The 13,918-nt window shown below is 34.5% G+C and overlaps 1 protein-coding gene across 1 annotated transcript in view; it reads right to left on the bottom strand.

The window, feature by feature from the left end:
• LOC148532148 (cadherin-9-like) overlaps nt 1-13,918 on the bottom strand; it is a 323,550-nt gene that overhangs the window by 241,434 nt on the left and 68,198 nt on the right. The window contains exon 2 of the mRNA XM_088468270.1: nt 11,006-11,285. Coding sequence (XP_088324396.1) covers nt 11,006-11,230 — 225 coding nt within the window. The 5' untranslated portion in view covers nt 11,231-11,285. The remainder of the gene's footprint in view (nt 1-11,005; nt 11,286-13,918) is intronic.

Raw genomic sequence — 13,918 nt, forward strand, 5'->3', positions numbered from 1 at the left:
AGTAAAATTATATTTTATTGAATTAGGTGGAGTACAGTTATCTAATGGAGAAACTGGCAGAACAGAGCAGATGACTATGATCATTTAGCAAGGAAGATCAGTCTTGCAGCTGCATTCAAATTAGATTTTTGTCATTAAAGTTTGTTTTGGGGAAGACCAATAAGGAGACTATGGCAGTAATTAATGCAGGAGATAATGTTTGCATGAATTTGAATTTTTGCAGTGTCTTGTGTTAGTGATGGCCATATTATGAATGTTTTTAGATGTCTTTAATGCTATGTGGAAACAAATTGAGTGTTGGGAAAAAAGTACAGTTCAGAGTAAGGGATTACATCTAAGCCGCAAGCATGATGAGTAGAGTTGAATGTTGCAGTGATAGAGATTCCAGGTAATGCCTCCTGTATGCTTGTGTGATTTGCAGCTGTGTCCAAGGATGCAGTGATCAAATCACTTGCAAGGCCATTGACCACTTAGGTTACTTAGATGGCCATCTCACATCCGTAGCCAAGGCCAATATATCTGCATTGGAAGATACATACCCTGGCCTCAGCGCACCAAGAAAATGATGGCGACACACATCTCTTTTGGAAATGTAGGCAGACCCCACCCACTCCCCCAAATATGCAGTACAGACCATATGCATGCACTGATCTTCTGACATAAGAGTAGTATGCAAACCATTGGGTTTGCATACTACTCTGAATCATGTCCTATGTACTATCGGCCAGTTGGAAAATTATTCTTTCTTTTTACGAAAGATTAAGTATGAGGTGTTGAGACGACATCGAAGATGGAATGTCAGCAAGACATTCCGTAGCATGGACCAACACAGATGGTAACAAATCTGTAGATAATAGGTAGATTTAAGTATAATCCTTATACAGCTGATACTGAAATCCAAGAGAGCTGATAAGTTTCCCAGGATACATGTTAAAGATTGAGAAAAGCAGAGGACCTAGCACTAAGCCTTGTGTTACTCCAGCTGATACAGGAAGCAAAGAGAAGCTGTATTCAGAGAAACAAACACAGAAGAGAGTGATCTGAGAAGTAGGATGAGAACCAGCATAGGATTGTGGGCCTGATTCAGATGTGGATGCTAATGCATGCATGGCTGTGATTTCTTGCAGATTCACTGCTGTAAAAATAAGAACATGCTAGTCTCAGACTTCCCCTTGTGTACTTGTGAGTGCCAGACATTGCAAGCCCTCAGGTACCCACTTTCAATGTCTGTTGAAAGTTCAATTCAGCAAGTGGACATGAACACTCCACCATCAGCACATCATCTTGACCACCATTAACATTTATCATGTGCCTTTGGCTGGCACAGTGTCGCTATGAACTTTCTATAATCATGGTCTCTGTAGCTGTGGCTATGCAACTGAGAATGTACTGTGGCTGATAGCATTGACATGCACTTGACACCCCCATAACACACCAATAAGATAAAAAAAATTGCATTTAATTCAGGCCAATTCCCAGTCACCTCCAGGGAACGCTCACTGCCCACTGCTAGCTTTTTTACAAGCATCTCCATTCTTAAAAGCAGTATCTGCCTACAGTCAGTGGTAAGAGATTCTCTGACTTTTTCATGTGCAGTAGCAACTAATTGCACCACTGTGAAAACATTATATTGCATCCACCTTTGAATCAGGTCTTGTGTCCTGAAGACCTAGAAGTTGTAGTGTTTGTATGAGAAGAGAATGGTCAGCAGTGTCAAATTCAATAGAGAGATTCAGAAGAATAAGTAGTGAATAATTCCCTTTAGACTTAGCTGTGATCAAATCATTCACTAACTTAGTGCTATCTCTATGGAGTGAAGAGGGTTCACAAAGTTGTTTGTCCAAAAAGTTTGTGAGGTGGGTGTATGCAAGTCTCTCAAGTTGCTTTGAGGGGCATGGGAGCTTAAAGATGGGATCATAATTTCAGAGAGAGAATTAGCGTCAGAATTCAGTTTTTTTTTTCAGAATATGAATGATCACTGCATGTTTGAATAATATGATATGGAAGGATTATTACTTTATGTATGCATAATATGATATGGGAAGAATTTATCTGCTAATAATGATTCTATTGGTTTAAAATGATAAATCATCTCACACACAAAAACACAATGATTCCTATGAAAAGTGGCTACTTCATATATTTATCTTTCCACACTTAGGTGGGTATTCATGGAAGCTTGGTGGGAGATACAATTGTGAGAGATAGCCAATCGGTACAATTCTAGATACAATTAGATAGATACAATTCTAACTGTATTGTACAGGCAGTGGTCGAAAAATGACAGTTGGGAGCAGCTTAAATTGTACTTTATCTCTCATAATCGTATCTCTCTCCAAGCTTTCATGAATAGACCCCTAAATGTTAACCTTATAGCAAACTCATTAAAATTGTCAACTAGCCTATACAAGTGCACACAAGTTGTTACTTTGAGGTTCTATTTGATCATCTCTTTTCATGTGTTTTTTTCATAGGGGATTTTTTTGAGCTGTTTATTTAATAATTTTTTACAACTAGTAGTTACAGTACATATAAATATATCACATATAATTTAATTTAGAGTAAGGTGCCAATAATATTCAAAATGGAATGCAACCTTTCTATAGAAACTGTATGCTTCAGTGAAGTTCTGCACTTGACACCAACTTCCATAATGAAAAATAAATAACTCATAAGAGGCTACATTTTTAAACTTAATTTCAGGGCATTGATTTGGTGTGTTTTGATAGATTTACAGTTGTCAAATATTATCTAATGATGAGTTGGTGTTGTGTCAGTTAACTATGATTTTAACCATAACTGTGTGGATTATCTCCTCACAATTTTGTTAATTCCTTAAATTTATGGCTAATCACCATCAATATCAAACTTTCAAAGACAATATCCTTGTCCTCATATAAGAGATTACATGTTTAAGTCCTGTCCCTTAATTTACTAGCAGAAGTAGAGGTAGCAGCAGATTAACAACTTACTTGCTGTTTACTGTAGTATAACAGCATAGTGATGACTGAGTGGACTTATTTGACCTTTAAGGAATCAGGCAGAATATTTCATCAGCATTGTAGTCATTAATTTTTGCTGACATTGACAAAGAATCCAGAGAATGTGCTGCTTTCTTGTCTTGACAAGAATTCTTGTTATGTCACTGCAGTAATATCACAAAAACATACTTGTAGGTTAATTGGTTGAGACAAAATGTGTGTTTATTAGAGATTTTAGGCTGAGATTCCTAATGGATAAGGGATGGATGTCAATGATTAAGAATTCCATTGAAAAAACAATATGATATTATAGTACTGTATAACTTAAAAAAGGAAAAATAATAATAAAAAATTATAATAATAGATTTCCCAGAAAAAAATCCTCCTGATGCAGTGTGGGAGAAGCCTTTATCAGATCTAATTATTGTTTGGTATCACTACACTATTATATAATTATCACTGATGTTATCAACTCTTTTTTTCCTTTGATAATCTCCAATGTATTTTATGTGACAGTACAGTATTTCTATTGTGACAATACAGTAGCTGGACTTAGATGCACTGTTGGATAAGGCCCTTATAACTACATCAAAATTGCAGATAACCACAAAATTATTCTAGCAAATGAAATAAAAAAAATTACTAGAACCAGGAGGGAGGGTCTAGTTAAAATTTATAATTATGGTTGATGGATTTTAAAATTCTAAAATTACTATTAAATGTATGCCTCTACTTTCTATTAACTCTCCTTAAACTACAAGTTTAAGGAGAGCTTTATTAATGGTGGATGAAAATACCAACTTTATTAATGGTGGATGAACATGCTTCAACCTTACAATACCCACACACTTTCCCAACCAGCAGATGCAGCCATTGTTATTGCCCAGCATGTCAGTTCTGTATAAATAAAATTTTAATAGAATATACTGAATCTTATAGTATAAGTTATTTTCAATCCAGTTTATAATGTATTCTTTATTTAAAAGTTAATAAATAGAATGATAAAAGACAAAACTAATTAAAACAATACAAAATGAGAAATATTTCATAAAATACATCTTATACCTAAAGTTCTATCATCATCACCTTGGAATATTATTTTAAAAAGTTAAAAAATGAAAGTTCTATGTCTCCCAAGAATCAAAGTTTAATGTAATTTAAAAAAAATATATATTTTCCAACAAAAACTTGACTTGGTCATAAAGACAGGAATATATTCCAGTCATGAACTTACTTTATATACTAAAATACACTTATGGTTCTTTTCTACAATCACCTATAGCAACAACAAAATATTAATCATCAACTGTGTGCTCTTTGCTATCAATGACATACTATTATGTCTAGCATTACATCATGCAGTACTTCTTAAGACAACAATTTAATAAATGACTACCATTCAGATCCTGCTGATGCATAAGAGTTTGGAAAAATTATCATTAGTGTATTTACATGAACAATAGTCATTCAACACTTGAAAATGGCATAAACTGGACGGTATTGTTTGTATCCATTAACAAACTAGTTTGATAATAAAAAACATTATTTTACCAATTCCATGCTGTACAAGAACTGTACATCATGCCATTAAATCAATCAGTATATGGACGCAGAGTTGTTATCAGACCATCACTTTGTCCCTTTACCATTTGTCCTAAAAATCTTGCTGTCTATAGCCAGTATTACTTTTCTACATTGAACTAATTAGAATATTGAACCTATAGTCTTTGGCAAATATATTATAATTTTTCTTATCCTTGCTATGTAAACTAAATATTTTAGTTGAATATCTTAAAATAATACCTCTAAAAATGTAATTGTAAGTTGCTTGTTAGTTATTTTTTTGTCTGGATCATAGAAGTATAGATAATTTTTTTAATACTTAAAAGTTATGGACATTTTAGTTTTCTACTGCTTTGTTATGAGAGGTTTGTAATAAATGCCATTTTTTTATTGTCACTTGTTCTCTTGTAAATTAAGAGTTATTTGCGCCATAAATAAAAATATAATATCATTTACACATGTTTACTAGCTGAATGGTACATTTACTGTATCTCCAAAAAGTGTTAATAGTATATTCAAATAGTGTGATGTCCAGGGACAGACTGGTCCACAGGGGTACAAAATGAAATACCTTGTTAGTCACACTGTCTTAGGGTCCACTTCCTCCTCTAGGGATCATGTTCTAGACCATGCACTTGAATAATACAGTGCTACCCATTGGAGTAGGACCACAGATGAACATGAGTGATTATTTCACTTCTATCAAAACTACACAAAGATATGCCCTCCTGTAAATCAAAGTGGTAGGTCATGACACATGCCTGTCCCCACTTCTTGTTGTCTATGGGCTTTAACATAAAGAACACAGTTCCTGCCAGTTATTGGAATTGGATTGTAGCTCTGCATGCATTCACTAACCTATAACTAAATCATCCCATGGATAAGAGCTTAGATAGTTGATTTTTTATAATGACATGTATTTTGCCTTTACTAGACCTAATGCAGTTCTTAATGAGTTTTAGACTGTGACAGGTCAGTTCTGGGTCCCCTAAAACATATACAGTGCAAAGAAGTGAATACTTATTCTATACTAATAGCTAGCAAAATTCCAGAAATGGTAGAACAAAAAGGAAGGTATCCTGCATGCAATTCACTTGAGTATAGAGAAAGGTATCAGAAAACCAGAATAACTAAAACAAACTTATCCATGAGAGGTTGTTATGGAATATTGGGATCTATACAGGCTTTCCTGCCACTGTAGCCTGCATATTAAACATGTCATCTGAAGCATGGAGTTAGAACCGGAGTTGATTTTTAATACCATCTTTCATCTCTTTTCCAGGTAAACTAATGCCATCTTCCATATCAGATGCCTTTTATTGCAAGAATAGTCTGTATTGAAAGTTTGCTTTACAACTGTGAGGCTGCATCTTCCCCCACCATTAATTAGCTTGTTGAACAAACTGCTCAAACATTCCCTCCCACTGTACCAGCTGACCTAGCTTCTCCTGCAAAAGGGAACTCATTTGAAAGCCTGCACACACAGGTTTTCCTGCCACTGTAGCCTGCATATTAAGCATGTCATCTGAAGCATGGAGTTAGAACCGGAGTTTGAACTGGATTTGGACTTTTGACTACTTTCTAACCAAAATGTAAACCTTCTCACAAACACCTCAGTACAGGCTTGCTGCCACTCCACCTTCATTTACACTCCCCTGAGGCTGGGTTCGGCTGCTGCCTCATGCTGCAGCCAAATCGAACTCCACAAACTGCTGGATGTGCCAAGACTACACACTCGTGTAAAGGAGATGCTATGGCTTTTTGCAGAACACTCTTTAATTTTTTAATTTCTGTTTAAGTTTAACATGGTTTTAATTTAAAATATGGTCACCATTTATTCTTTTTTAATTTTCTCCACCTGGACATTATACTTCTGCTACTTGCACACCCTGCCAGATGTAACCTATGCAGTGCACCCCAGATGGCACCCACGTATGGTTCTTTCTGGGCAGGATGAACAAACATGTGGATCTATTCATTTAGTGCATTTCATATTTCAATTGTTTCAGTCACCCAGAAATATCATGCCTGAACTGCATCACTGTTTGCTGTATTTACTATTCTGTAAAATGTACTTCCACCCCACTGTATGCTATACTGGTGTGCTATACATCCACTATGGGCAGGATGTACTTTATGTGGATCTATTCACACAGGGTATAGCATACTGCCACACATGTGTCAGTTTTTCCCATATATGCCTTGGATTCTTGCATGGCTTATCTCCCACAGTGCAACCTTCATAGTGCGCCCACCATGGCTGCCTTACCTGGTACACTCATGGATGGGATGAAAACTACATGGATCTGACTATTATGGTGGAACCTTACTCCCAGCGTCAGGACACTGCAACCACACCCAATGCTGTGTATTCTGAGCATAACTTATTCCACCCAGGGTAATCCTACATAGTGCGCCCAAAACGGCTGCCTCATTTGGTACCTTTGTGGGTGGAATATTTAACCCATATAAGTTAATTCCCAAAATGTGTGCAACAACCCTGCAATATGATTATTGTGCTCTCTAGATTTTAGTTGATTTTAATTATCTCGGTGTGGTTTTCTACTTTTTTTTCCAACACCAAATCCTTGTACAATGTGCCATTTTTTCTGATGTCTGTAAAGTGACTTTGAGTCCTATGGGAGAAAAGTGCTATATAAATAAAATTATTATTATTTTGATTATTATACACATATAGAAATACAAGGAGAGTAAGCATAGTACTTTATGAGATGATGATCTGAGAAGTTTTATATTGAAAAATAATAAAGATCTAACTTTTACTATATATTTGGTAGGAGTCAAACAAAGAGTGCACAATGTAAAGTGTATTCAAACTTTATTAAAAAAAACATGTAATCTGTTAATGTTAAAAGTGTTCTGAATAACCAGGTCCCTGGTTACTAGTGGAGTGGCAATTTGTAGGCTGGTTATACAGAACACTTTTAATCTTAATGTATGTAACATATTACATGTTTTTCTTAATAAAGTTTGAGTACACATTACACAGCTGAACACTTTTATTTCACTTAACTCTTCTCAAAGTTTATATTACATTCTATTATTGATTTAATAAATACTTCACTGCTTAACTAAAGGATGCTCGTAACAAATATTGCAATTCTTTCATTTAAAATACAGTAGTTACATTTTATCTATTCATGTACACTAAAAATAAATGCTTTAACCTGATGGTTGAAAAAGAGGAAACAGTAAAATTTCTTCTATAAAGCTTGTACTAGTGTTGAATTATCTGTTCTATAATACCTTATGGACATGTGACTTTCTCAAGCAAAGTAGACAGCTTCAGGGAATCCCCACTCCTTCTTCCTCTCACAGCTCTTGCTGGTTGCCTGCTAGATATAGCTACATAATTATGTCTGTTCTTAGTTACCACTGGTTGTAGCTGATGCCCCTCAATCTGCAGCCCTCTCCCCACTTACTTCTGGCACCCCCACTCACTCATACTAACCCCCCATAGGGAACTGAGATTAGATAAATGAGGGGAGGAGGTGGACAAAGATGAAAAATAGGCAGTAAGGGGACAGAAATGAGACAAATGGTGAGAAGATAGAGATAAAAAGGGGTGGGAAAAAAGATAGATGGGGAATGGATACAGGGATAAAAGAAAAGAAAGAATGGTTAAGGGGGAAAGATGAAAGAGAGAGAGAGGGAAAGGGGGAAAGATAAAAGAGAGTAAAGTGGAAGATAAGTGAAAAAGACAGATGCAGGCACAGGGTGCAGAGATGTAAAGGTTAATACCCTCACATTACCCACACTGCCCTCCCAAATGCCTACCCCACATAATGGGTGTAGGGGCAGAGATTAGAGAGGGGATGGGGTATAGCATAAAGGGATAAGTGAGACAGAGACAAGGGGGTGCATAAGGCTGAAGGGACACTAGTTACATGAGGTTGGAGAGTCACAGGGTGATAGTCCTCCTATAGGTAATAGTAGCTTACCAATTGGGCTTTTATTCTGCAACATTGGGTGTTTGTCTGCCACCTATTTCTTAGCCCATTGCACAACTTAATGATTTAAGAGCATAAGAGCTTGTCAATATAAATACTACATTTTAAGTAAAATAATAATAATAATAGTAATAATAACATCAACAACAACAACAACAATAATAATAATAATAATAATAATAATAGATAAATCAATTCAATATTAGAATTTAATTGGTATATATAACTTTTATTATTAATCAGTTTAGACTAGATCTAATTATGTTTAATCATTATATTTTAACTCTATCTAAATGGCATGCTGTTCATATATAAATTAAATTATGAAGATGTGTCCTCATACATCTTTTTTTTCTCTAAAACAAAGAGCATAATTTAAGTAGCTCTGCTTGGAAAACCACAGACTTTATGACTTAGCTGCACCAAACATCTATTTTCTTAAAGATTACTTCTTTATTCCACCACTAAATTGACAAAACTACATTGCAGGTGCACACTAAGCACTTGGGCTGCTGACCAGGGCCATTACTCCCACACCAATTAGTGATGCTTATTCTGTAACTTTGTATATTTTATTCCAATTCCTTTATGATAAAATGGTAACCAAGTTTCCCTGTGCAGCTTTGTATGTGACTATGATGTGTCTAAGATGCTATATTTAGGAAAGACTATGCTTAGCTACCCATGGCGGATCATCTAATCTGTCCAGGTCATCTTGTACCATATAGTTAAAAGATGCTATGTGTGTGAGGACACATCTGTAAATGCTAATTTACCATCTTTGATTTTGAAAAATAATTTTAAGATGCATAAAATTGAAATATTTATTTACTGTATATATTGTAACGAAAAACTAATACAAATATTTTGAATATATTTTACATTTTCAAAGTTGTTGGGAAAAATTATATATATATATATATATATATATATTAATAACTTAAAACAGAAATGTGTAATATAAACTTACTATAGCTTCAATTACAACTACATTTTAGCACTTACAGTACAAATTGTATGTACCCTGGAACCAACAAAGATTCTTCATGTTGACTCTTTAAGAATCCATGTTGCCTGTGTTTAGTTTGTTATGTATTATTGAATGAGGAGACACCACCTAATTTCACATAATTGGTGTTCCTTTATATTTAGTCAGCAGATATTTTTTTTTCAACAGTACCAAATTGTGTGTGGATATGATTGAGACATAAAAATTACAATGTACTGTTTAGTGATGAGCTACCAGAAATTTAGTTAGTACATCATATTATAAAATATCTATTTACTTGCTGAACTTTGTAAAGGTATGATAATTCTTATTTGTTTTTTTAATAACTTTTAATAGCAGTATGAGACTGATCAGTCATTTGCATAAATGATATAAGTTATTTTTAACTGCATATGTGCACTAAAATATGCTGTGTGATACATTTATTTATAGTTGGCACTGACGAGATTCTGACTTCACATCATCCTAACCAAATAAATATTATAACTAACATTTTTTAAAAACTTTCTTGTTCAATATGAACCAGCATTATTCAAGTTGAATTCAAAACATTTAACAATTCAACTGAAAAAATGTAATGTCACATATGAATTACTCTATATGTGCAGTGTTTGCATTGAAAGTATATATATAATACTTCTGATTGTTTCTTTGAAGTACATATCTAAATCATGCTATCATATTTATTTTCATGTGTGACCTATACAGGGTAATAAAGCAATTGCATTCTGAAAAAGACAGGGTTGCACTGAAATAGAATGCATCAGCAGGCATTTACTGTATAAGAGATATTGTTAGAAGCTAACCAATACATAAATGTAGACAAAACATGTTTTCAGCACTATCAATCCATTAATAGAGATGTGAGTGCTTGCAAGTTACGTTACATTCCTTTCTATAACATTATGTGACTTACTTATTGGGAGAAAGATCTAAATATGAACATATTGGATGTATAAACTTTGCTTAAAATAGAAATGCAAAAATAGCACAATCTTCCCCTTTAGATTGGCAGGAAAATTACATAATTTTGTGTGCTGTAGTTTAAACTTGCTTTTTCCACTGTAAAATCATCTGCCTACATATTTCCACTCATTTCCTTTTCAAATAACACATGAAAACACTGACTGTGGTACTTGAAGCCCTGTCTTTGACAAAATTGTCACTTGAGTGGACAGGTCACTGTCTTTCATAAGATGTGGATACTTAGATCATGTCACTTGCAATTTGTCTGAATGTCACTCTGCCACTCATTGCAAAACTGCAGAGACGATAGTTGAATAGTCATAAAAAATGTACTCTGAATTCATGCAACTGCACCTTAAAATATTTTCATGCATAAACTAAAGTTAATGAAACAATATTTGTATGACAAAACTGTAAACATTGTATTAGCACAGATAAGAACATACCCACTGGTATCTTGCCAAAATTCAGAAGTTATAAATTAAGGAATAGTACTCAAAATATGTAAAACATACCTTTCCTACATATTGTGTTTCTGAACCTGTGTACTCTTCAAGCAAAAAAAATTGGTTCCACATCCAGCCCCGCTTTGAACGTTGCAACACTGTCATGTCATCTTCAGATAAACTGCGCTTTTCTCTGTGGACATAATCCAGTGAATTTCCATCCAGAGGTTTTGCATGTGCCATTAGTATTATATTAGTATACATGATCAAGTGCAAATTGTAACAAGCCTTCATTATTTGCTGATATAAACACCTTCCAATCTATAGTCCTTTCTTCCGGTATTGATTTCTGTAAAAATAGTACAAAGAAAATAAAACATTAACATTGTTTAATCCAAATTGTATTTTGTAGATTTTGTTTAAGAAATATATACTTTTAAATGTATTTGCTGCTTCTCAGCAGTCAAAAAACCATAAAAACTTCATAAACTTTTTTCCAGATAAAAATATATTGTTAAGAAACTAGTTTATTATGTGTTAAACCAATCTTTGCACATTTATGATAGGCAACATTAACGAGTCTTGCTGTTGAAAAAGAGCAGGTGCTCTCTGACTACCTGTCAGACCTGCATGTTTGCATGCATTTGCTTCTCTCGGCTATATTTTTGTCTTTTTATTTCATAGGTCTTTCAAAAGATACTTTTTTCATAAAATATGAGTGAAATTTAACCAACAGTTAAACAACAGTTGCATATCATCTGTATGGTATATTTATCGTTTATTTGTACATCTATTGACAGCTTTACTATTAAAATTGGAGATGAGTGGTATGGTTTTGCTAAAAAAATAAACAAACCCAAAATTTGGAGTTATGAGTCAAGCTGAGTCCAGACTTGGATCACTTTGTAGTTGGGAGTAGAACTGGATCCCGACTCGGGACTTCTCGTCAATTCAGGAACTCAAATCTAAAAACCAGATCTTGTTATTTTGAATTACATTTAAGTCCCTATCTCCTAATTTCAGGTGCAGCAGTGAGGTGGTCAAAATTTAAAGGATATGATTAGAAATGAATGTTATTGACATTAGTGATACTATAGGAACAAAAATAGGTTCAAGTTACATGACTTTAGCTGTTGAACTGCTTAGCACCTATGGATAAAATTGTACTTTCTCACTGACTTCCTCAAGTATTAAGATATTCTTTCTTCAAATAGCTTTGTACTTTCAATTTATAAACAGTACTACTTCCTTCATTCATCTCTTCTTAAAACTGCAATCCCTTTTCTCTCATTCACCACCTTTAACTTATGCACACCCTTATTATTTGTCACCTAGGTTACTATAATTAACAGTCTCCAACCGCTCCTTGTTTCGTGTATCCTTAACTTCACTAACTGTCTTTGCATTTCTTGCTGATTTTTCACTATAATTTCTCCAGGAGAAAGTATATGCAAGAACTGGTGATGCTTATTCTTACACATTTCAGTTGTATCCACATGTCACGATCTGCAGGTTTCAAGATAGATCAATGTGTAACCGCTGTCAGAGAGTATTGTCAAGCCAGTCCTCATGTTTAATATAAGATATATTTCTGCCACCACTAAGGGTTAATTCCATAATATTTCACTCCACTTGGTAGCCATTGAGTACTACCTACACACAGTTACTTTATTACAATTATTATTAATCAAACCATAATTGCACAAACATTTTTATGGATTTATTTAAAGACAAGGCTAAAATGAATGATTTTAATTTTAGACCAATTATTCATATATTTAAGGTAACAAAAATTAATTATGCAAAAGGACACATAGAAATTTGACAATAGTTTTAAAATAAAAATGAATAAATGCAGAATCAATTACGACTTATGAGAATTTGAAGCTACCATGAAGGAGACCATAATAATTTGGTGGAGCATGTCAGCTTTGCATGCTCTCCTATGAAATGGACAATAGGTCCTGGGAGACTCTGAGTATTATGATTACACAGGAGCACTCCCAGTACTCACCATAACTGTGTCAATGTAATTAGTATCCTGTTGGAAAGAGAACAAAGCTAAATGTATAGTATGTTAGTATCTCACAACTATTTTCCTTGCGCCAAGTATATCCACCTAAATTGCTGCATGTCCAATTGGCCAGAGACCAGCTGACCCAAGAAAACACTTGCAAATAATTATATATATATATATATATATATATATAGCTGAAAAAGAACAGGTGGCACTCACAGGGCTTGCAAACCTTAAAATCACCAACAGGTCATTTATTCCAACATTTCAATCTCCAGATAAGAGCTTTTCCTCAGGGACCATGACATGGTCCCTGAGGAAAATCTCTTGTCTGGAGATTAAAACATTGGAATATATGACCTGTTTGTGATTTTAAGTTTTTCAAGCCCTGTGAGTGCCGCCTGTACTTTTTCAGCTGCTATATGGAGATACTGTGTCTATCGGGGGAGGGCACCCGGGCAAGTCATTTTGTTATTCCGCTGTGGAGTGCCGGTCTACAAACAATATATATAATAAATTGCTGGGGTGACACACCCATATGGGATCACAATAATCCTCTTCATGCAAAAGTAGAAAAAAAGGGGGGGTAGCACTCACCAGTCTTCTTAAAAACATCTCTTTATTATATCTCAGTAAAAATGTTACAACATTTCAAAATTCGACGTTTCGGTCTAGTGCATGGACCTTTGTCAAGGTTAAAAAGCAAGTGAAGTACAGCACATATATACCCATGTAGCTAATCAAAGAACTCCTCCCCAATCACTAAAAATATTTCACCTGTTGAAAACAGCAGATAACTTTAACCAAATAATCATAGCAGCCAAATGAAATGCCAATATAAATAAGCATCATGTGAGGTCAATAAAGTAAAAAATCTACTAACCTCATACATTTCTACAATAATGTGTAGCCCTGCTGGCGTGCATCTCACATTCCTTCCACTTCCTGTGGTTTGAAACACACTG

The sequence above is a fragment of the Taudactylus pleione genome, unplaced genomic scaffold, assembly GCF_031769625.1.
Source record: "Taudactylus pleione unplaced genomic scaffold, aTauple2 ptg000083l, whole genome shotgun sequence".
NCBI classification, from domain to species: Eukaryota; Metazoa; Chordata; class Amphibia; order Anura; family Myobatrachidae; genus Taudactylus; species Taudactylus pleione.